Raw genomic sequence first — 21,548 nt, 5'->3', positions numbered from 1 at the left:
CGTAAGTCTCCAGCACCTTGGCCAGTCCCCCTGCCAGCTCCCCCCGTCTGATGGCCCTGAGCACTTCCCCAGCAGTCTCCAAGCCAGAGCGCACCCCGTAGTGGTTGATCAGCTCGGCGGAGACCTCTGCAGGCTTCACTCTCCCCAGCCGGCCCCAGGGGATGGGGTTGTAGCCCCCTTTCTGCCCCATGTCAGCCAGCTTGACCTTGAACCTCCCAAGCTCATCCTCCCCCAGCTCATTCAAGGTGCAGAGCAGGTGGCCCCTAGCTCTGGAGGTGGCTGATTGTTGCTCCCGGCGCTGCTCCTCATAAGCATCCAGCAACGCAGCCAATTCCTCAGCCAGATCTCCCCGGTCCACAGCTCTCAGCCCCTCCACAGTCACCTCCAGCTCGGCATCCACCGTCAGCCATCGAGAGGGGTGGAAGGGCTTTGCTCCCCTCAGCAGCCCCGAGCCCTCCAGCCCCCTCTTCAGCCACACCTGACTGATCTTGGCCCTTAACTCCTTCAGCTCCCAGCCTGCCAGCTCCTTCAGGGCTTCCAGCAGGTGCTGCCTGCCTCTCTTCTCCATTGGATCTGGGACAGCAGAGAGACAAGAGCAGGAAGCTGAGCCACTGATGCTCAGAAAGCAAGGGGAGGAGCTACATGGCCAAACCCCCTCGACATGGTCCCTTAGCCCCACCATCTCTTTTCTATATGTTCTAATCCCGCCCTCTTCACCATAGTATCTAGTCATTCAAGAAGCAATGTGACCCACAGCTGTCAAAAGTGGACCACACTCTCTCTTATTCAGGCAGCAAATTTGGGGAGGTGGTTTTACCTCTGTGTGCGGTACTGGACACCAACGCTGGGGTGCTGAGTCCAGTTCTGGAGGGCCCATTTCCAAAAGGATGTTGGAAAATCAGAGAAGGTGCGAAGAAGAGCCACAAAAATGGTGGGAGAAAGTGCCTGAGAGTGAGAGATGTAAAAAGCTTAATCTGTTTACGGGATCAGAAAGACGACTGAGCAGCGACTTGGGGCTTGTCTACACTTACATTTTACAGCGCTCCAACTTGCTGGCTCAGGGGTGTGAATAATCACACCACACCCCAGAGCACAGCAAGTTGGAGCGCTGTAAAGCACCAGTGTGGACAGGGTCTGAGCGCTCTGAGCTATTCCTCTCATGGAGGTGGATTACCAGGAGCGCCCGGAGAGCTCTCTCCCAGCGCTTGCGCGTGACCACACTCGCACATGAAAGGGTTCCCGCGGCAGTGCTGTGAACTTCCCAATGTCGACGTAGCCTTGATCTGGGTGTAGAAGGACCTTCGCAGGGAGAACATCCCAGATGCTAAAGGGCTCTTTGATCTAGTGGAGAAAAGCAGCACACAAACCGGCAGCTGGAAGCTGAAGCCAGACAGATTCCAGTGCCGAACAAAGCAGAGAGATATAACATGGAGGGGGATGAAGCCTTGGAACAAATTCCCCAGGGCAGTGGTGGACTCGCCATCTCTTGAAGGTCTCTGGTCCAGAGTGGAGGGCTTTCTGGAAGATGCTTTAGCTCCGTGTAGGGAGAAGAGGGTGAAACTCTCTGCCCTGTGCTCTATAGAAGGTCAGCCTAGCTGATCAAATGAGGCCTCCTGGCCTCAAACACCTAGGCATTGCGTGTACAGTGGAGTGGTTGGTTTGAGTAGGGGTTTGTTGGTGTCTCAGGCATTTCTTGCTGTCTTCTCAGTGGCCTCCGGTACTAACCCCATGTTCATCCCCTGGGGATCCAGGGGAGAAAAAATGAGGTTGCTCTCATCTGTCAGTGGCGGCTTCCTGCCCTCCAAGCGGCACAGGGATGAGTCCCTGGGGCTGTTGTAATTATTAGCAAATGGGCAATGTGTAGGTCCCTACCAAATTCATGGCCGTGAAAAATGCATCGTGGACCGTGAAATCTGGTCTCGCCACAAAAACCGGTCTTGTGTGTACTTTTACCCTCTACTATATACAGCTTTCACAGGGGAGACCAGCATTTTCAAACTAGGGGTCATGATGCAATAAAGGGTTGCGGGAGGGGGTCACAAGGTTATTGCAGGGCAGTTGCAGTATCGCCATCTTTTCTTCTGCGCTGCCTTCAGAGCTGGGCGGCCGGAGAGCAGTGACTGCTGGCCAGGCACCCAGCTCCGAAGGCATCAGTGCAGAAGTCAGGGTGGCAATACCATACCGTGCCATGCTCACTTCTGCACTGCTGCTGGCAGCGGCTCTGCCTTCAGAGCTGGGATCCCGGCCAGCAGCTGCCGCTTTCCGGCCGCCCAGTTCTGAAGGCAGCGCTGCCGCCGGCAGCAACACAGAAGTAAGGGTGGCAATACCATGACCCCCATTACAATAATCTTGCAACCCCTCCACCACAACTCCTTTGGGATCAGGACCCCTGCAATTACAACACTGTGAAATCTCAGATTTAAATAGCTGAAATAATGAATTTTACTATTTTTAAAATCCTCTGACTGTGAAATTGACCAAAATGGACCGTGAATTTGGTAGGGCCCTAGTGGTGTGAAATTGTCAGTGAAGACCGCAAGAGTTCATTCACTATGCACTCAGGCTGTAGAGCAGTGGGGGGGGAGGGGAGGTGCTAGCAATTCATTCCAGGGGCAGTGAGTTCCACAGTCTGGGGCCTGAGAAGTCCCCTCCCCCTGCACAGACAATCTTCACCCTTGCAGTAGCTAAATCCGCTGCATCAGCGGACCGGATCCACCAAGGATGGTGGAAATCCCAGAACCGGGGGTCATCTTGGTATCCCAGAACCAGCCCACTTAGCACCTGGGAGTTTCCGGATGCCTCAGTTTCCCCATCTGTACACTGGAGACGATAATCCTTTGTCTATTGCTGTTCAGGGTAAGAATTTTTCCTTCTTATGTGACTATGCAGTCTCTGGTCTAAATCTGGAGAGGCCCCACTGATATCAATGGAGTCAGAGCTGGAGTCTGACCTTGGTGACCAAAGTATAAATCCAGAGTAACCCCACTGATGTCAATGGAGTCACAGCAGGATTCGGAGCTTATTGAACCCAGTGTCATTGAATCCTGTCCGAAATCTGCTTTCCCTGCATCCGATGAAGTGAGCTGTAGCTCACGAAAGCGTATGCTCTAATAAATTTGTTAGTCTCTAAGGTGCCACAAGTACTCCTTTTCTTTTTGCGAATACAGACTAACACGGCTGCTACTCTGAAACCTGGATCCCTTTAGGATCACTGGATCGGTTCCTCATGCTGGTTCAAGCTGCTGTCGCCGCTGGCAGGCAGCGTGGGCAGAGGGGAGCCCTAACTTCTGGACAGGCCACATCAGGCGTGTGCACCGGGGGCTGCGGTCTCCCTCCCCGGCTGGCGGGAGCAGAGCAGAGCCGGCAGGCTGCGCTACGGGGAAGCAGAGAGCGGAACAGATGGGAGGAGGGAGGCATGTGGCAACGGGGTTGGTTAAGGTGGAGCAATCGCTTCCAGCGCCGCCGGATACAGCTTCCTGATTCTTTCTCTGCTTGGCTCCGCTGCCCTCCAAGGGAGCATGGAGGGGACAGGGAGACACCACCTGCTGCAGACCCTGGCAGGGCTGGGGAAGGACGAGCTCCGGAGATGGAAAGAGAAGCTGAGCAAAGTACCACTGAAGGAGGGATACCAGCGCATCCCCCAGGCCCTGCTGGAGAGAGCTGATCCGGGGGCCCTGGCTGAGCTGCTGATCAGCTACTATGGGGAAGAGTATGGGTTGCAGCTGGCTTTGCTAGTACAGGCTTTATGCAGTGCAGAACAAGCGGCAATGGATTGCTCAAGGGCAGCTGGTGAGTTACCAGGCAGGAGGAGACCTGGCTCAGTGGGTCCCCAGTGCCTCTTGCGTCTTCCCCCAGCTATCCGCTCTAGTGACTGGAAACAGAGTCACAGGACAATCCCAACCCTGATCCAGTCCCCCCTCCCTGCCCGGCCTTCCCATTGCATCACCCCAAACTGGCGCATCCTGCTGCCCAACTACCGTGCCTCACTCTCCCCAATCCACTGTCCCAAGGATAGCTGGCACCAAAGGCTAGGGCTGCCCCTGGAAATGAACCACTGTCCCTAACAACCTTGTCTCTGCCCCATCCCCAACGCCATTGTCCTGGACCACGCCCCTCTCTGCCCCGTACCTCCCATCATCCCAGAGAATCACAGAAGTTTCAGGGTGGAAGGGACTATGAGAGGTCATCATGTCCAGCCACCTGAACTGAGCTGGGACCAAGTAAACCTGGACCATCCCTGACAGGTGTTTGTCCAACCTGTTCTTAAAATTCTCCAGTGATGGAGATTCCACAACCTCCCTTGGAAGCCTGGTCCAAAGCTTAACTACCCTGAGAGTTAGACAGATTTTCCTAATATCTAACCTACATCTCCCTTGCAGGAGATTAAGCCAGTTACTTCTTGTCCTGTCTTTGGTGGACACGGAGAACAATTAATCCCTGTCCTCTTTATAAAAGCCCTTAACATCTTTGAAGACTGTAATCGGGTCCCCCCTCTGCCTTCTTTTCTCAAGACTAAACATGCCTGGTTTTTTAAACTTTCTTTGTAGGTCAAGTTTCCTAAACCTTTGATCATTTTTGTTGCTCTCCCATGCACTCTCTCCAAAATGTCTTAATCTTTCCTAAAGTATGGCACCCAGAATTGGACACAGTGCTCCAGCTGAGACCTCATCAGTGCTGGGTAGAGCAGGACAATTATCTTCCATGTTTTATATACAACACTCGTGTTAATACATCCCAGAATATTAGCCTTTTTCACAGCTGCATCACATTGTTGATTCATATGCAATTTGTGACCCACTATAACTTGCCCGATCCTTTTCAGCAGTACGACACCTAAGCCAGTTATTCCCCATTTTGTAGTTGTGCATTTGACTTTTCCCTCCAAAGTGTACTTCTTTGCACTTGTCTTCATTGAGTTTCTTCTTATTGCTTTCAGACCAATTTGTCAAGGCCCTTCTTAATTCTAATCCTGTGCTCCAAAGTGCTTGCAACCCCTCGTGGCTTGAGGTCATCTGCAAATTTTATAAGCATCCTCTCCACTCCATCATCCAAATCATTAATGAAAATTGTGAACGGGACCCAGGACAGACCCTGGCAGGATCCCGCTAGATACATTCTCCCAGTTTGACAGCAAACCACTCATAGCTACTCTTTGAGTATGGTCTTTCAACCAGTTGTGCATTCACTTTATGGTAGTTTCCTCTAGCCGTAGTTCGTTTATGAGAATGTCATGTGGACCTTATCAAAGGATGTACTAAAAACAAGATATATCGTGGCTGTCTGCTTCTCCCACAGCCATTAGGCCAGTAATATTGTCAAAGAAGGAAGTTTGGTTGGTTTGGCATGATTTGATTTTGAAAAATCCCTGCTGGCTAGTCCTTATAACCCTGTTGTCCTCTAGGTGCTTATAAACCAACTCTTTAATCATTTGTTCCAGTCTCTTTCTAGGTAGCAGAGTTCTATAATTCCCCAGGTCCCCTTTGCTCCTCTTTTTAAAGGCAGGTATTGTGTTTGGCCTTTTTTGGTCCTCTGGAACCTTACTTGTCATCTGCGTATCTCAAAGATAATTGCTGATGGTCCCAAGATTGCTTCAGCTGGTTCCTTAAACACTCTAGGATGAATTTCATCAGGCCTTGCTGACTTGAAAACCTCTAACTTATCTAGCTATTCTTTAAGTGCTTCCTTCCCTATTTGGGCTTGTAGTCATTTCCCCTTGCTGTTAATATTAATTGTGTTAAGTATCTGGTCACCATTAACCTCTTAGTGAAAACTGAAGCAAAAGAGACATTAAACACCTCACCCTTTTTGATGCCATCCATTATTAGCTCTCCTTACCCACCGATGGGAGGACCTACACTTTCCTTCGTCTTTCTTAAGAACCTCTTCTTTCTGCCTTTTATGTCCCTTGCCAGATGTGACTCATTTTGTGCCTTAGCCTTTCTGATTGTTTCCCTGCATGCTTGTGCTCCTCTGTAGCAATTTGTCCACATATCTCCTTTCTGTGGGATTCCTTTTTGATTTTCAGGTCAATCAAGTCCTCCTGTTGAAGCCATAATGGTCACTTATTATTCTTCATCTCTCTTCTTTTCATTGTGATAGTTGTACCTTTAATACGTTCTCCTGGAGAAGCTGCCAGCTCTTCTGAACTCCTTTTTCTCTTAGATTCTGTTCCCAGGGGACCTCAACTACCTGTTCTCTGAGTTTGTTGGTCGGCTTTTTTGAAGTCCATTGCCCTCATTCTGCTGCTCTCGCCCCTTCCTTTCCTTAGGATCGTGACATCTATCCTTTCACAACTGCTTTCACCCAAATTGCCTTCTACCTTCAGATTCGCAACCAATTCCTCCTGGTTGGACAGAATCAAGTCTCAAACGGTTGTCCCCTTGGTTTCTTCCTCTACTTTCTGAATCAGAAAGTTTCCCCAATACATGCCAAGAATGTATTGGACAGCTTGTGTTTTGCCGCATTACTTTTCCAACAGCTGGCTGGGGAGTTCAAAGTCTCCCATTACTACCAGGTCCTGTATTTTGGGTATTTCTGTTGTTTGTTCTGGAAATGCCTCATCCGCCCCCTACTCCTAATTTGGGGGTCTATAGAAGACCCCCTACATCACCCCTACTCTATACTCCTTTTATCTTGACCAGAGACTTTCAGCTGCTCTGCCTCTCATTTCTTTCTGGACTTCAGAACAAGTGTATACACTCTTGATGTACAATGGAACCCTGTCTTCCTGTTTTCTCTGCCTGGCCTTCCTGAACAAGCTAGACCCCTCTATTACAATATTCCAGTCATGACACTTATCCCACCAGGGCTGTGTAATGCCATACAATGTCCACTCTGCCCCGCACCATCCATCACCCCACGTGACCTGCACTCTGTCCATCGCAACCCACCCCATCATCTGCACTCTGCCCACCACAACCCACCCACCAGCCCAATGCAATCTCGTCTCTACACCCCTATCCCCACCATCACCCCCTGCAACCTCCACTCGGCAGATTTACACTGTGGTGACTGAGATCAGAATCCAGGCCAGTCTTGTCTCCATTGGCATCAGGAGGCTCACTCCAGATTCACACCGGGGGTCACTGAGATCAGAAGTTGGCTAACATTTTTCAGAATGTCAGTCACATTTTGTTTTTATTTCCAGGATTAATCAGTGGAGAAGCTGAATCCACCCCTAGTTCTGCTGCATGTACACCGGCCGCAAGGGAGCGCTGCTTCCTTCTGTCTAACATACGCACTGGCCCACTGCAGCAAAAATGTGTCCCCCTTCTCAGTGCTATTCCTGGCAGCCACAATCTGTACAAGTAACTAGGCCTGTGTACAGCCTAAAATCTACTTGATTCAAGATTCTTGCTCACATCCTGTCCCAAACTCCAATCTGTGCATTGTCACTGTGTGGCTGTTAGCCAGCTGTTGTGCCCCACCCCAGAGGTGGCTGCATTTCAACAGCAGATGAGTGATTCATGTGCACCGTTGCTGTGTGGCTGTTAACTAGCAGCCTCTCCTCAGCGATAGCTAATTTCTAATGCTGTTTAGCATCGCTGTGTGTCTTCTAAGCAGCTGTCATACCCCACCAGATCAAGACAGGAGGAAGTATGCGGCGGGGGGGCAGGGTTGGCTACTATGCTAGATGGGTCTATGGCTCTGACCTGGAGCAGCAGGGAGGGAGCAGGAACACAGACTAGATGGGTCCATTAGTTAGGGGGCCGATCAGGCCTCAGGGTACATGGGGGGGCAGGTTCTGGGCCTAGGGTGACCAGACAACAAGTGTGACAAATCAGGACGGGGGCAGGGGGGTAATAGGAGCCTATATAAGGAAAAGACCCAAAAATCAGGATTCGATAAGGTTATGGAGGAGATGGTATGATGAGATAATGTGATTTTGGTAATTAATTGATCTTTAAATATTCAGGGTAAATAGATCTAATCCCCTGAGATGGGATATTAGATGGATGGGATCTGAGTTACCCAGGAAAGAATTTTCTGTAGTATCTGGCTAGTGAGTCTTGGCCATATGCTCAGGGTTTAGCTGATCGCCATATTTGGGGTCGGAAGGAATTTTCCTCCAGGGCAGATTGGAGAGGCCCTGGAGGTTTTTCGCCTTCCTCTGTAGCATGGGGCATGGTTGACTTGAGGGACGCTTCTCTGCTCCTTGAAGTCTTTGAACCATGATTTAAGGACTTCAATAGCTCAGACATGGGTGAGGTTTTTCATAGGAGTGGGTGGGTGAGATTCTGTGGCCTGCGCTGTGCAGGAGGTCGGACTAGATGATCAGAATGGTCCCTTCTGACCTTAGTATCTATGAATCTATGACTGTCCCGATAAAATAGGGACATCTGGTCACCCGAACTGGGCCTTGTGTATGGCATGCACCCTCTTAGACTCTTTGTAGGCTCTGGTTTCAGAGTAGCAGCCGTGTTAGTCTGTATTCGCAAAAAGAAAAGGAGTACTTGTGGCACCTTAGAGACTAACAAATTTATTAGAGCATAAGCTTTCGTGAGCTACAGCTCACTTCATCGGATGCATTTGGTGGAAAAAACCTTTTTAAATGCATCCGATGAAGTGAGCTGTAGCTCACGAAAGCTTATGCTCTAATAAATTTGTTAGTCGCTAAGGTGCCACAAGTACTCCTTTTCTTTTTGTAGGCTCTGTGTCACAGCTTTCCGAGGTCACCAATGAGCAACTCAGGAGCAATCTTTCAGCGCTTGAGAGGAGAAAACAAAAATCCTTGCCCAACCTGCCTCTGCCTCTGGAGTGGCTCAGAAAGCTGACGAGCAGGAAGGGGAAGCAGCATCAGGCTTCCCTAGGTGGTGAGTGCAGCTGGCTAGGGCCCGGTTTTCCCACCCCGTGGAAATTTTCAAGCCTTCAAGTAAGTTTTCCTGTCCCAGATCGGGATGAGACAGCAAAATCTCAAATATTTTGGCAAAGTAAAAAACTGAACACTTTTCAGTTCAGGTCCTTCGGGACATTTCAGGTTGGTTTCGACTCCTGTTGCTCTTCGGATGGGTGGTTCCCACCTCCCTTTTTCGAAAGTCTAATTAGCTAAGATTTGGAAATGGAACAACAGTTCGAACCGGAAAACCTGGCAGTTCTCATTACTAAGAAACAAGGCTTTATTGTCATTGGGGAAAAAAGGGTCTCATGGAAAAATTCCTGACCAGCTGTAAAGTGATGTCTGCATCAGCACCTAGACGACCGAGCCAATGGTGCCAATCAGTTAGCTGTGGGGAGCCAGGTGGAGGCGCTGGTGGGGGGTGCTCCCCCATGGGCCAGGGAGAGAGACGCAGACTGCCCTGCAGTAGCAACTGGGAAAGGGGGTGAGGACCTGGCAATGCCCACCTAGCCCTGCCTGTTTGGGACCAGATCCTTCCAGAGTTACCCCGAGGCCAACAAGATCAGAATCTAACCCTGACTCAATTGCTGAAAGTGGAGTCACTCCGGATTCACATCAGGGTCACTGCTATCACAATTTGGCTCACATTTTTCAGTAGATGTTCAGTTACCTTTTGTTTTTCTTCTCAGGATCCTTCAGTGAAGAGACTCAATCCACCCCTAGGTCTAGTACAGAGACAAAGGCGGCAGAAGGTGGGTAGCGCTGACAACAGCTCAGCTTCTGTCTGCCTAACATACACACTGACCCGTGGCAGCAAAAAGTGTTTGTCTTCACGGTACTATTGGGGCCACTTTACTCCTGGCAACCACAACTCTATACAAGTAACCAGGCCCATGTACGGCCTAAAATCTACTTGATGCAGGATTCTCGTTCACATCCTGTCTCAAACTCCAAGCTGTGCCCTGTCACTGTGCGGCAGTTAGCCAGCTGCCGCGCCCCACCCCAGAGGTGGCTACATTTCAGCAGCAGGTGAGCGATCCCTGTGCACCATGGCTGTGTGGCTGTTAACCAGCTGCCCCACCTTGGAGGCAGCTGCATTTCAATGCTGTGTGGCTTTGCTGTGTGTCTTCTCAACAGTCATCACACCCTGCTGAATCGAGACAGCGTGGGGGGGGGGGAAGATATGGGGCTAAATGGGCCAAGGGGTCTGATCCAGGGCAGCAGGGAGGGGGTGGGAACCCAGGCTAGGTGGGCCATTAGTCAGGGGCGGAGGGCAGGTACTGGGCTGTGTGTGTGACACGCTCCATCTATGTCTCCCTCCAGACCCCATGAGGGAACAGGGCCCTGTCTCACAGCCCTCTGAGGACATCAACGTGCTGCAGCATATGGGATTGATGGCGCTCAAGCCGAGCAGATTTTCAAGGAGCACAGTGAAGCTGAAGGTCGCCTTCCCCAGCCTGAGTTTACGTAAATCTTCGCAGTTGATAATGAAGTTGCCGGGCAAGAAGGCGAAGCCGCATCAGGTCTCCACCGGCAGTGAGTGCAGCTGGCCAGGACACTGTTAGCCTGGCTTAGGATTCTCATTCACTTCCTGTCCCAAACTCCTATCGGTGCCCTGGCACGGTTGCTGTGCCCCACCCCAGAGAAGGCCGCATTTCAGAACCGTGTGGCATCACTGTGTGCCTTCTCAGCAGCTATCGCCCCCGCCTCCCCAAGCCAGGACAGCAGGAAGTTTGCGGGGGCAGGACACGGCATACTGAGCTAGATGGGCCCACTGGTCTAATCCAGGAGGGCAGGGGGCGGGATAGCGGTCTAGAAGGGGTTATTGCTTGAGGCTCTCATTCTCTCTCGGCTCAGCTACAGACCTGGACCCCTTGTACAACCAGAGAGGTGGGTCTAGTCCCCAGGTTGAGGAGAATGGGAAGCTAGGGGAGGAGACTGAGAGGGAAAATGAGGGGGCGGCAGGGATGGCCCATTATATTAGCTCATAGGGATGTCCCCGCCGGCTGCGGCTGGTGGCCTGGAAGTCGACACGCAGGGCTGGACATCATGGAAAGAGCTCTAGGGCTGGTTGGAGGCTGTGCTGGAAAAGTGGCATCCCAGGGTGGGACTCGCTGGGTCTTGGCAGGGGCAACCAGGCGAGATGGGCCCATTGCTCTGATGCAGAGGGCTGGATGGGCCCATGGGTCTGATCCAGGGCAGCAGGGAGGAGTCAGGATGCTGGGCTAGATGGGCCCATTCTTTGATGCTTTTCTCTCTCTCTCTTTCTCTGCCTGGACCCTGCTATGGAAGCAGCCTTCCCACAATGCTCCCAGAGCACTATGCATCATCCCCAGGAGGAGTCTGTTCATGGCAGTGTCCCACAGGGACCTCCAGCCCAGCCAGCTGGGGCCGTGGGAGAAGTCACACTGATGTCAGGGAAGAAAAAGACCGGAGGTCCCGTTCCCCCTCTGCTGGAGGCACTCGGTGGGGGGCCAGGTGTGTTGGGAAAGAAGTTACTGGGCAGGGAGCTCCCCGGGGTGGGATAGCAGACTAGCTGGGCCCTTGGGTCTGCTCCATTCTAGTCCCAGCTCCCTAGGGGCATGCGTTGGGTGTCTTGTGACTGCATCCTCAGGTGAAGCAGTGACAAAGGGGGCGGGATCCCTGAGGGCTGGACAGCACCTCACAGACAGCTAAGCCACCTCCTCTTCTCCCTCTGCCTCCAGAGTGACCCAGCTGGGCACAGGGCCTCCAGATCAGTGAACTTCCCATCTCTCCAGCCACCACCCCATGACAAGCAGTGGAGATTTCCTCTGGTCCAGCTGATCAGCAGCGGACAGGAGGTGCTGGGAGGGAGCGGGAAGAGTTGATTGGTGGGATAGTGGGCAAATTTTTTTTCCATGGGTGCGCCAGCCCCAGAGCACCCACGGAGTCAGCACCTATGTCTGGGGCACAAGGTTCCTCCAGCCAAATGGGCTCTGGAGGGCTCCCCATTAAAGGCATAGATTCCCCCTCCCATCCTGGGAGCAGATGGAGGGGCTGGGCTCAGCTGAGGCACCTGCTCTGAAGACAGGAACAGCCCCCGGTAAACAGATGTGCTCCAGTGGGACATTACTCAGAGTATCCAATTCAGGACGAACGGCCAAGAAACAGGGCAGTCACAGCCCAAGGCTGGTAGTTCTCCATTTATAAGATACACCAAACCAGCCCACAAAAAGAACTTCTGTCTCACCACACTGGCTATCAAGAAGTAAGAGGAGCAATTCCCTCAGATACTCCAGTTCCCTGTGTCACCACCAGTAGCACTCCTTATAGGGATAAGTGGTTCTTAAAACCAGTGTCCCCAGTTCATATTTCAATCAGATAACATCATATCCCCTCACATGTAGCCACAGTTACTCCCAAGCCTGGTCACCACCAGTGCCTGATGTCAGTGGAATCTGCCTGCTACATGTTCAACCCTGGATGGATCCCCCAGTTGATTTATTTTATAATCATTTGGTAAAAATGAGAAAGTCAGCAATTTTTCAGTAATAGTGGCTGACACTTTTTTATTGTTATGTCTGATTTTGTAAGGAAGTAGTTTTTAAGTGAGGTGAGACTTGGGGGTACACAAGACAAATCAGACTCCTGAAAGGGGTACAGTAGTCTGGAAACATTGAGAGCCACTGCTTTAATCGCTCAGCTAAAGCTTGGTTGGCATTTTTCAGATTTCAAAATTTGGATTTAAAAATGTACTTGGCATTTTGACCAGAAAAACAGAAGAATTTTTTTAAGCCATCATGAGAACCGGTTGGAAATTGGAATTTCCATTTTGTGATCTTCTGCATGAGGCTGACCCTTGATTTTTGTTCCAAATTGAAACCAAATCCAAAATCTTTTGCCAAACCTCCCTTGATGGAAATTTTTGCAAACCTTCCATTTTGCTTGCAACTCAGACCTCAGCCTCTTCCTCCACGTCCTCCTTCTAAAAAGATGCCAAAATCTGCACAATTTCAGTTCCAATGAAAGGGCATTGCTTGACAGAAAAATGTTGCATCAGAAAAGCTCTTCTCATTATAGCTTTTTTTCTGGTTTTCAACCAAACAACTGGGGTCAGGTTCATGGTTAACGCTAGAAGCCCTGCTGGATAAAATGTGTCAAAGTTCAACAACATTTGGAGTTTGAACATAAGATCATAAGAATGGCCAGACTGGGTTAGACCAAAGTTCCATTTAGCCCATTATCCTGTCTGCCGACAGTGGCCAGTGCCAGGTGCCCCAGAGGGAATGAACAGAACAGGTAATCATCAAGTGATCCATGCCGTTGCCCATTCCGGGCCTCTGGCTAACAGGCTAGGGCCACCCTCCCTGCCCAATAGCCATTGATGGAGCTATCCTCCATGAACGTATCTAGTTCTTTTTTGAACCCTCTTATGGTCTTGGCCTTCACACCATCCTCTGGCAAGGAGTTCCACAGGTTGACTGTGCATTGTGTGAAAAAATACTTCTCTTTCTTTGTTTTAAACCTGCTGCCTATTAATTTCATGAAGGGGGGGGGGGAATTGATCCATTTCTGTCATTCCCCCTCCCGAGCTCTACTGATGTTGTTTATTATTGGTATTATCCTGGCTCCTTGGAGCCTTACTCCTGGCTCAGGAGCCCATTGTGTATGGACACAGAACAAAAAGACAGGTCCCACCCCCAGAGTGCTGGCAATCTAAGCAGTGAAATCATTGCACTCTGCTGATGAACAGCTAGGTATTATTGCTGGTCTCTCTCACCCATAGGACGTGCAAGTCACACGCCAGTTCTTCATGATTTAATTTCCTTTGGTGAAAACCCAGCAGTGGCATCAGCAGGTGAGTCCAGAATTGCCCAGAGGGATGGAACGGCCCGGTGGGAACTCGCTGCAGGGTGGACAATGACAACACCGGGGCTGTGTCTCACTGCAGCCCTGTTGGACTTTCCCTAAGGGAAGCTGGGATCAGCGAGATCAGAATCTGGCCCAGACTCCATTGACATTAGTGGGCTCACTCCAGATTTACACCACAGTCACTGAGGTCAGAATGTGGCTTAATTTTTTCAGAGTTTTGGCCCTTTCCTTCTGTTTTGCCCTGCAGGATCTTTGGATAATGAGACTGAGCCCAGCCCTAGTTCAGAGGCAGGGACAGCTGAGGTTGAAGGTGGGTGGCACTGATCATAGCTCTGCTCCTCCGCTTCTACCATACACACTGCCCATCACTTCCAGAGGTTCTTCAGCCCTCCCAGTGCCAATAGGGCCACCTTATTCCTGGCAACCATAATTTCTGTACAAGCAACTAGGCCTGCGCAGAGCATCCGAGTCCAGTAGGTTCAGGATTCTCCTTGCTGCCTGTCCGTAACTCCCAAGTGTCACTGTGTGGCTGTTAGCAAGCTGCTGCGGGCCCCCCCCCAGAAGCAGCTGCATTTCACTGCTCAGTGACCAATCCCTGTATGACGATGCTGTGCATCTCTCACCCAGCTGTCCCACCCCAGAGGTGGCTGTGTTTCAGCATTGGATATGCTATCGCTGTGCAGTGTTGCTGCGAGGTAGTTACACAGCTGCTGTGTCCCATCCCAGAGGTGGCTGCACTTGTATCCTGGAAAGCAATTTGGGATGGAAGAGGACTGGGAAATAGATGCTAATGATGTTATTGACATTATTAATAATTCATCCCTCCCCAGGGATCATCTGCCAACAGACCCTGCTTCTCTCCGCTGGGGCTGCGGCTGGGGCTGCCGGTGAGTGAGGTTGAAATGGACGCAGTGGCGGGTGGTCTGATGGGCCTCGCTCATGGCTGAGCAGAGAGAAACCAAATGTCCACTTGTGGCTCTGACCATCCCCTGATCAGACCTTGTCTCTGCCCCCAGCACCTGCATCAGGTTTAATCTCCACTGTCTGCAGGATCGCTCTAGGGTCTCCTCTCCCTCCATTCCACCCACCCTACATCCTTCCCGGTCCTCTCCCCTTTACACCCTGATCCCCCTCTGTCAAGGTTCCTTCCCCACTCTGAACTCTAGGGTACAGATGTGGGGACCTGCATAAAAACGTCCTAAGCTTACTCTTACCAGCTTAGATTAAAACTTCCCCAAGGTACAAACTATTTTACCTTTTGCCCTTGGACTTTCGCTGCCACCACCAAACATTTAACCGGTTACTGGGAAAGAGTAGTTTGGAAACATCTTTCCCCCCAAAAATCCTCACCAAAACCTTGCATCCCCCTTCCTGGGGAAGGTTTGATTAAAAATCCTCACCAATTTGCATAGGTGACCACAGACCCAAACCCTTGGATCTTAAGAACAATGAAAAAGCATTCAGTTTCTTAAAAGAATAATTTTAATAGAAGAAAAAGTAAAAAGGATCACCTCTGTAAAATCAGGATGGTAAATACCTTACAGGGTAATCATATTCAAAACATAGAGAATCCCTCTAGGCAAAAACTTAAGTTACAAAAAGACACAAATACAGGAATATCCATTCTATTCAGCACATCTTATTTTCTCAGCCATTTAAAGAAATCAGAATCTAACGCAGATCTAGCGAGATTACTTACTAAATTCTAAGACTCCATTCCTGCTCTGTCCCCGGCAAAAGCATCTCTCACTCTCACACTCACACTCACAGAGAGGGGCTTTGTTTCTCCCTCCCCCCAGCTTTTGAAAGTATCTTGTCTCCTCATTGGTCATTGTGGTCAGGTGCCAGCGAGGTTATCCTAGCTTCTTAACCCTTTACAGGTGAAAGGGTTTTTCCTCTGGCCTGGAGGGATTTTAAAGGTGTTTACCCTTCCCTTTATATTTATGACACCCTCCCTGACCCCGTCTTTCCCACCCCACCCTCTGACCCAGCATAGAGCCCTTCCCACGGGCCTTGCAAGCCCAGCACGCTACACAGTGGCAGTGTCAGGGCTGGGCAGAGACACAGAACAGACCCATCTGCGGGGAAGTTTGCTGATGGAAATGCCCAGGTCCCATTGCTCTGCACAGGGGAAGGGGGCTCCTTATTCAACGTTGTGAGAATGTGAAATGTGAAAGGGTCTTTCCCCCTCTCAGCCGCAGGAGAGACCAGCCTGAGTGAGGATCCCAGCAGGGTCCCCTGGGGACAGGACAAATGCGACTTGTGTCCCAGAGAGGAGGTAAAGAATTGTGGGATCACTTGGATCCTTTTCTGTCTGTCCATTTATCACCACTTCCCTTCTCTCTTTCTCTTCCTCGCCTCAGCCATACTTCTGAGAATTTCACCAATGCTCAGGGCTGAGGCATTTCGGGCACTTGGGAAACATCCCTGGGGAATGACTGACTGTGGGGCTGGAATCCAGCTGATCACAGAGTCCCCCTTGCCAGCCACTCTGCCAGGGTCCCAGGCCATGGAAACAGCCCCCAGCTGAACACTTGGCCACAGCTGTCCAGGTTCCCTCTGCAAAGAGCTCGGCAGTGGGAAATCCCCAGTGAGGCTGAGTTAACGCCTGTTCCTGTATTCTAGGATCCTCCAGAAGAAATACACCCTGAGACTGTTCAGGGCCCAGATAGGAAGCAGGAGACGTACAGGTGAGAGCTGGTCCTGGGAGTTCAGTGTCACTCCTATCTGCAGCTGTGTCTGGGAGCAGAGGGCTGCTTCTATCACACTGAATGCGCAGCATCCCATGGGGTGGGCTCCATGTAAAGAAATGCTTGCGTGGATGGGTAGAGCAGAGCAGGGGGTGAATGAACCAGGAGTCTTGAGAGCTCTAGGAAGGGAGTGGGATCTAGTGGGTCAGAGCCAAGGGGCAGGGGCTAGGGCTGGGAATCAGGACTCCTGGGTTCTATCCCCAGCTCCGAGAGGGGAGTGGGGTTTAGTGGGTCAGGGGAGTGGAGCTGGGACTGAGGAGATATGGGTTCTCCTCTCAACTTTGCCACTTCCCCACTGAGTGACCTAGGATGAGTTACTTCTCCCGTGCCTCAGTTTCCCCAAATGGGGAGACAGTGTTCCCATATGTGATGCGGAGAAACGTAATGAATCCATTCATTTAGCCTGGCTCTCCTTCGCTCCTCGGAGGAGGACAGGTCTGAGAAGGGCCAACTGTTCTTATTGTCACCCAACTTCATTTGTTGGTTACAGAGTAACCCTGATAGCGAAGCACAGGGCTGAGCTGAAGGCAGAGTTAAGGGCATAAATGTGAGGACACCTGGGGTCAGTTGGAAAAGGACATGAGATGGTTCCAGCCAGTGCTGTTTAACCCTTTTCTCCCCACTCGGTGCAGGGTTCACATCCCGGGGGCAGGCTCCTTCCGTTGTTCTGAAACGGAACTGGGGTTCGAGGTGAGGGCAGCCATGACCATCCAGTATGGATACGACTCCTGGGATCGGCATCTGAGCGCATCTGAGAAGCAGCAATGGATGGTGTCCGGCCCTTTGTTCAACATCCAGGTGGAACCAGCCAGGGCCATGGCAGCCGTTCACCTCCCGCACTTCCTGTGCCTTGCGGGTACGGCCGGAAATAATCAAAGTAGCAATAACTGTACATGGTAATGGCAAGCGCAGTCACCAGTGTGCTTGCAATCACCGTGGGAATGGTCACCCTAGAAACCCAGCCATGCAACCCAGACTCACACTGAGCCATAACCACTATCTCCTGAGTCAGACCCACGGTGACACTGTGAGTTGTAATCCTTACACCAATCAGGGTTTTAGCTACATCACAGACTGAAACAGAGCCCTAATCATTAGAGCTTCTCCTGATCTTCATAATCCTGGCCTCCAGCCCCTGCTCTCACCCACCAGCCTGTGCTCCTCTCCCAGGGACAGAACCCAGGAGTCCTGGCTCCTAGCCCTCCCTTCTCTAACCCACATCAGAGACCCCACTCCCCTCCCCTCCCCAGAGCCAGGATAGAAAACAGGAGTCCTTGTTCCCACCTGGCCACTCTACTTACCTACCCACGCTTCACCTTTGTTTGCTTTATAATCCACCCCCAGGGGCAGAGGTCGATGCCTCCCAGATGCGAATCGCCCATTTCGTTGATGGGCGGATGACCCTGGAGGAGCCAACAGGGGTGAGGCCATTTCTCGCCATGCTGGAGAACCCCAGTTTCTCCCCTCTGGGCGTGCTCTGGCGGAAGATACAGTCTAAATGCCAGGCAAAAGTCCACACCCTGGCACTGCTCTACCGGGCGCTCAGGTCTGCGAACACAACCCTGCACCTCTACCTGATCCCCAACGACCGCTCCCTGAGACAGGTAACCGGGAACCGACCGCACACACCAGAGCCACCAGTCAGCCTAGAGTGTGGGATAGCAGATAGCAGGGCATGCGGGCACTGCCCACAAAGCAGCAGAGGAGATCCATTGTGCTGGACGCTGCACGGAGCCCGGCCGAGATCGGGGCCCCCCTCGGGCCAGGCACTGCCCTGACACATCAAGTGAGACCGTTGCTGCCCCAAGCAGTTAACAATCTAAATAGACCAATGGAGGATTGTTCTTCCCATTTCACAGATGGGAAACTAAGGCCCAGGGAGATTCAGTGGCTAGCCCGAGGCCATACGGGGAGTCTGTGGAAGAGGCAAGAGCTGAACCTGGCTCCCCTGGGTCCCAGCCCAGTGCCTTAACACAAGCCAACCTTTCCCTCGTGTTGTGGGTGGCTGTGCAGGAAGGCCAGGGGAAGCAGGACCCTGACGGCAGGAACCTGGGCATGGGGCTTTGTATTCCCCAGCCATGGCTCTGCTTGTGCCCTACAGGCCGTTAATGACCATGAGTCCAAATGCCCCTCGGTGCGTGTGCACAAGCCTTCCAGGACCAAGCCCTTGAAATTTGGCTCCTGTTGTGTGGTACCCAGCTCATCCCAGCTTGAGGTGATACCTGAGGTGAGTGACAGGCTTAAAATCACCAGCCCCTCAAGTCCTTACTCTGTTCTGTCCCAGTGTGGCACTAGGGGGCACTGTGCTGCAGGGAGCGGGGCAGGGACTCGGTAGGGGGCACTGTCCCCTCACAGCCATTTTTGACCCCAGTGCCTCACAGTGGCACTAGGGGGGTGCTGTGCTGCAGGGAGCAGGGCAGGGGATCAGTAGGAGGCACTCTCCCCTCGCAGCCAATGCTGACCCGGTGCCCCAGCATGGCATGCCCCCGCTGCGCTGCAGAAAATGAAGTGGAGGAGGGAGCTCAGGCGGGTCTGCTAGCTCAGGCAGGGTCATTCCTAATGGACTGTCTTCCCTTCCCATCAGGAGCTGGAGTTCTGTTATCTGGGCCCCAAGATGGAGCAGCCGTACCTGGAGATCTACATCCGGGACATGCAGGAGGGGCTGCAGCTCAGCCTGTTGGAAAAGATAGAAGGGGAACCGATCTGGAAGGCCTTGGTGAGACCAGGTAGGCTCAGCCCAGCCGAAGATGGGGACAGAAATGTGTGCATGGGGATGGGGGGGAATGGGTGGAGAGATGGACTAGTGCATATATAGATGAAGGGATGAATGGGCATGTCTGGGGATGGATGGGTAAGTGTATGTGGGTGGATGGATGGATGGGTGCATGCATGGAATGGTGTGTATATAGACATGGAGGGATGGATAGTTGTAGATGGAGGGTGTATGGGGATGGCTAGACAGATGAATAGATAGACCAGCAGCCAATGAAACAGGATTAGTTAGATTAGCCAGATCAGCATATGAGGATCCAGGGATGTAGCTAGCTAAACAAACCAGCACCCTAGGGTCTAGTGATGGATGGATGTTTTGCTGCAACCTGGTGGCAATAAATACATAAATTACAATGTGACTAATTTAGCCAATCAGATTGAACAGTCCCCGCTAGGACATGACGACCAGCAGCAGCCATATTAATCAAAACCCTTTGGATCCAGCCCCCTGACTCTCCTTCCCTTCTCTCTTCCAGAAGACGTGATGGTCTGTGTTTCATCTGCCCAAATGCAGACAGGTTAGTAGGGATTCACTGAGCCGCAAAACCTGTTCTCTGATCCCAGCACTTCTGGACACAAAATGCTTGTGAAAGCCCCTGCGATCCTTTGTGATCATTTGTTTATCTTCCCAGAGTGTCGACTCTTCTTGAAATCTCTGGAGCCTGGGGACTCTCCACATTGGAAAGTTGCAAGATTGTTTTGGATCACGAATAGAGCGGGGCAAATAATGGATTTGTTTGTTTGCTTTGGCAGATCCAAAAACCTGGACGGGTGGGGGTGGAATTCAATTTCAGGTCAAATGAAACATTTAATTTGACCCAATATGAAATGTTTTGATTTTAGCTCTTTTTAATAAAAGCAAAGGAAATGCAGGGCTAGATTCACAAACTAGGGGCAGGGGTGCTCCTCTTATACCTAGTGGTTAGAGCACTCACCTGGGATGGGGACACCTTGGTTAAAATCCATACTCTGGAGGAAGAATTTGAACCTGGATCTCGGACATCCCAGCAGAGTACCTTAACCACCAAGCTATAGTCTATTCTGAGGAAGCCCTTAGTCTCTCCTGTTGAAACTGTTCCACTGGGTATAAAAACTTGAATAGTCATTGAGCCAAAGAGAGATCATGAGAAAAACTCAATGGCACAGTGTTTGGGGCACTCACCTGCGAGATCGATTCTAGTCCCTGTTCTCTGTCCTTCCCCACACCAAGGCAGCTGCAATTCAGCATTTCACGAGTGATCCCTGTGCACTACTGTTACAAACAGCTGCCATGTCCCACCCCAGAGGCAGGTGCATTTCACTACTCAGTGAGCAATCCTTTTGTAGCACTGCTGCTCTGCTCCACCCCAGAGGTGGCTGCATTTCAGTGCTGGGGGAGCAATCCATCGCAATGAGTAATGTGATGCTTGCATCGGAAGCTTGTAAATCTTGTACAAACTTCGAATCCATTAGGAGCAAGGCCCTAGAGAAATGGAAGGTCTGACTGTTCCACGGCATGATGAGAAATAGCAATTCTCTTCTTCTCTTTGTCTCTCCCCTCAGAAGAACATTTCATTGACCAGCACCGAGAACAGCTGATCCAACGGGTGCGCCAGGTGGACTGCGTGCTGGATAAACTGTACAACACTGTGCTGGACAACGAGCAGTACCAGAGCATCCGAGCCGAGAGAACGGACCCGGAGAAAATGAGGAAGCTCTTCGACCTGCTCCCAAGTTGGAACCAGGACTGCAAGGACCAGCTCTACCAGGTGCTGGAGACCAAGCAGAAATTCCTCATCCGAGAGCTTATGGGGACATAAGACTGGCTGCCCTGGATCAGACCAGGGGCCCATCTAGCTCAGTATCCTGTTTGTGACAGGGGCCAGTACCAGCTTCTTAAGAGGAAGGTGCAAGACCCTCCTCCTTGACAAATCTGGACTAATCTTCCCATGTTGGGTTAAACCCAGTGTCCCCAACTGGGTAATCCATTCTGCTTCCTTAAAAACTTTCCTGGCTGTGACACTCTGTACCTCAAAGCAGCACCATGGAACCCCTGTATTCACCACGGTCATGTAATTATTATAAGTTTTGTACAAAGGACGTCTTGTGAGGTATCATTTTTAAAGTCTTGATCTGTTGAACATTAATAGCCTGTTGGATTGTGTGTGCTAGCATCGTATGTGAAGTTATGAAGTGCTGCTGTATGTGTTAGTGTAATATGTAGTGAGGTTGGGCACGCCCACAACCAGCCTTTCTCTGAAAACAAAGGAGTAGCCATCCATAGCCAGAGGGGAGATTATGGCTCGTCAACATCCAACTCACTATCCCACAGACTTCTCCGAGAAGGCAGGTACAGAATGGAGACTGCTTGACCCGTG

The 21,548-nt window shown here is 51.2% G+C and overlaps 1 protein-coding gene across 2 annotated transcripts; it reads left to right on the top strand.

The window, feature by feature from the left end:
* Positions 1-3,476: 3,476 nt before the first annotated feature.
* On the top strand, positions 3,477-21,311 carry LOC119856503 (caspase recruitment domain-containing protein 8-like). 2 transcript variants are annotated; one of them, XM_038404057.2, is made up of 16 exons: positions 3,477-3,789; positions 8,649-8,813; positions 9,526-9,588; positions 10,160-10,372; positions 11,132-11,314; positions 13,584-13,655; positions 13,917-13,979; positions 14,500-14,556; positions 15,865-15,947; positions 16,295-16,359; positions 17,052-17,275; positions 17,764-18,023; positions 18,521-18,646; positions 19,004-19,145; positions 19,668-19,709; positions 20,734-21,311. In XM_038404057.2, exons 1-16 carry the CDS (start codon positions 3,519-3,521, stop codon positions 20,988-20,990), a joined length of 2,286 nt encoding a protein of 761 aa, XP_038259985.1. In that variant the 5' UTR covers positions 3,477-3,518; the 3' UTR covers positions 20,991-21,311. The 2 variants fall into 2 exon arrangements, with proteins under 2 accessions (XP_038259985.1, XP_043373178.1); XM_043517243.1 differs by lacking the exons at positions 19,668-19,709; positions 20,734-21,311 and adding an exon at positions 19,560-19,667.
* The last annotated feature ends 237 nt before the right edge of the window (positions 21,312-21,548 follow it).

The sequence above is a fragment of the Dermochelys coriacea genome, chromosome 6 (assembly GCF_009764565.3).
Source record: "Dermochelys coriacea isolate rDerCor1 chromosome 6, rDerCor1.pri.v4, whole genome shotgun sequence".
Taxonomy (NCBI): domain Eukaryota; kingdom Metazoa; phylum Chordata; order Testudines; family Dermochelyidae; genus Dermochelys; species Dermochelys coriacea.
Note: the sequence above shows the minus strand (reverse complement) of the source record. Positions and strands in the feature narration are given on the sequence as shown.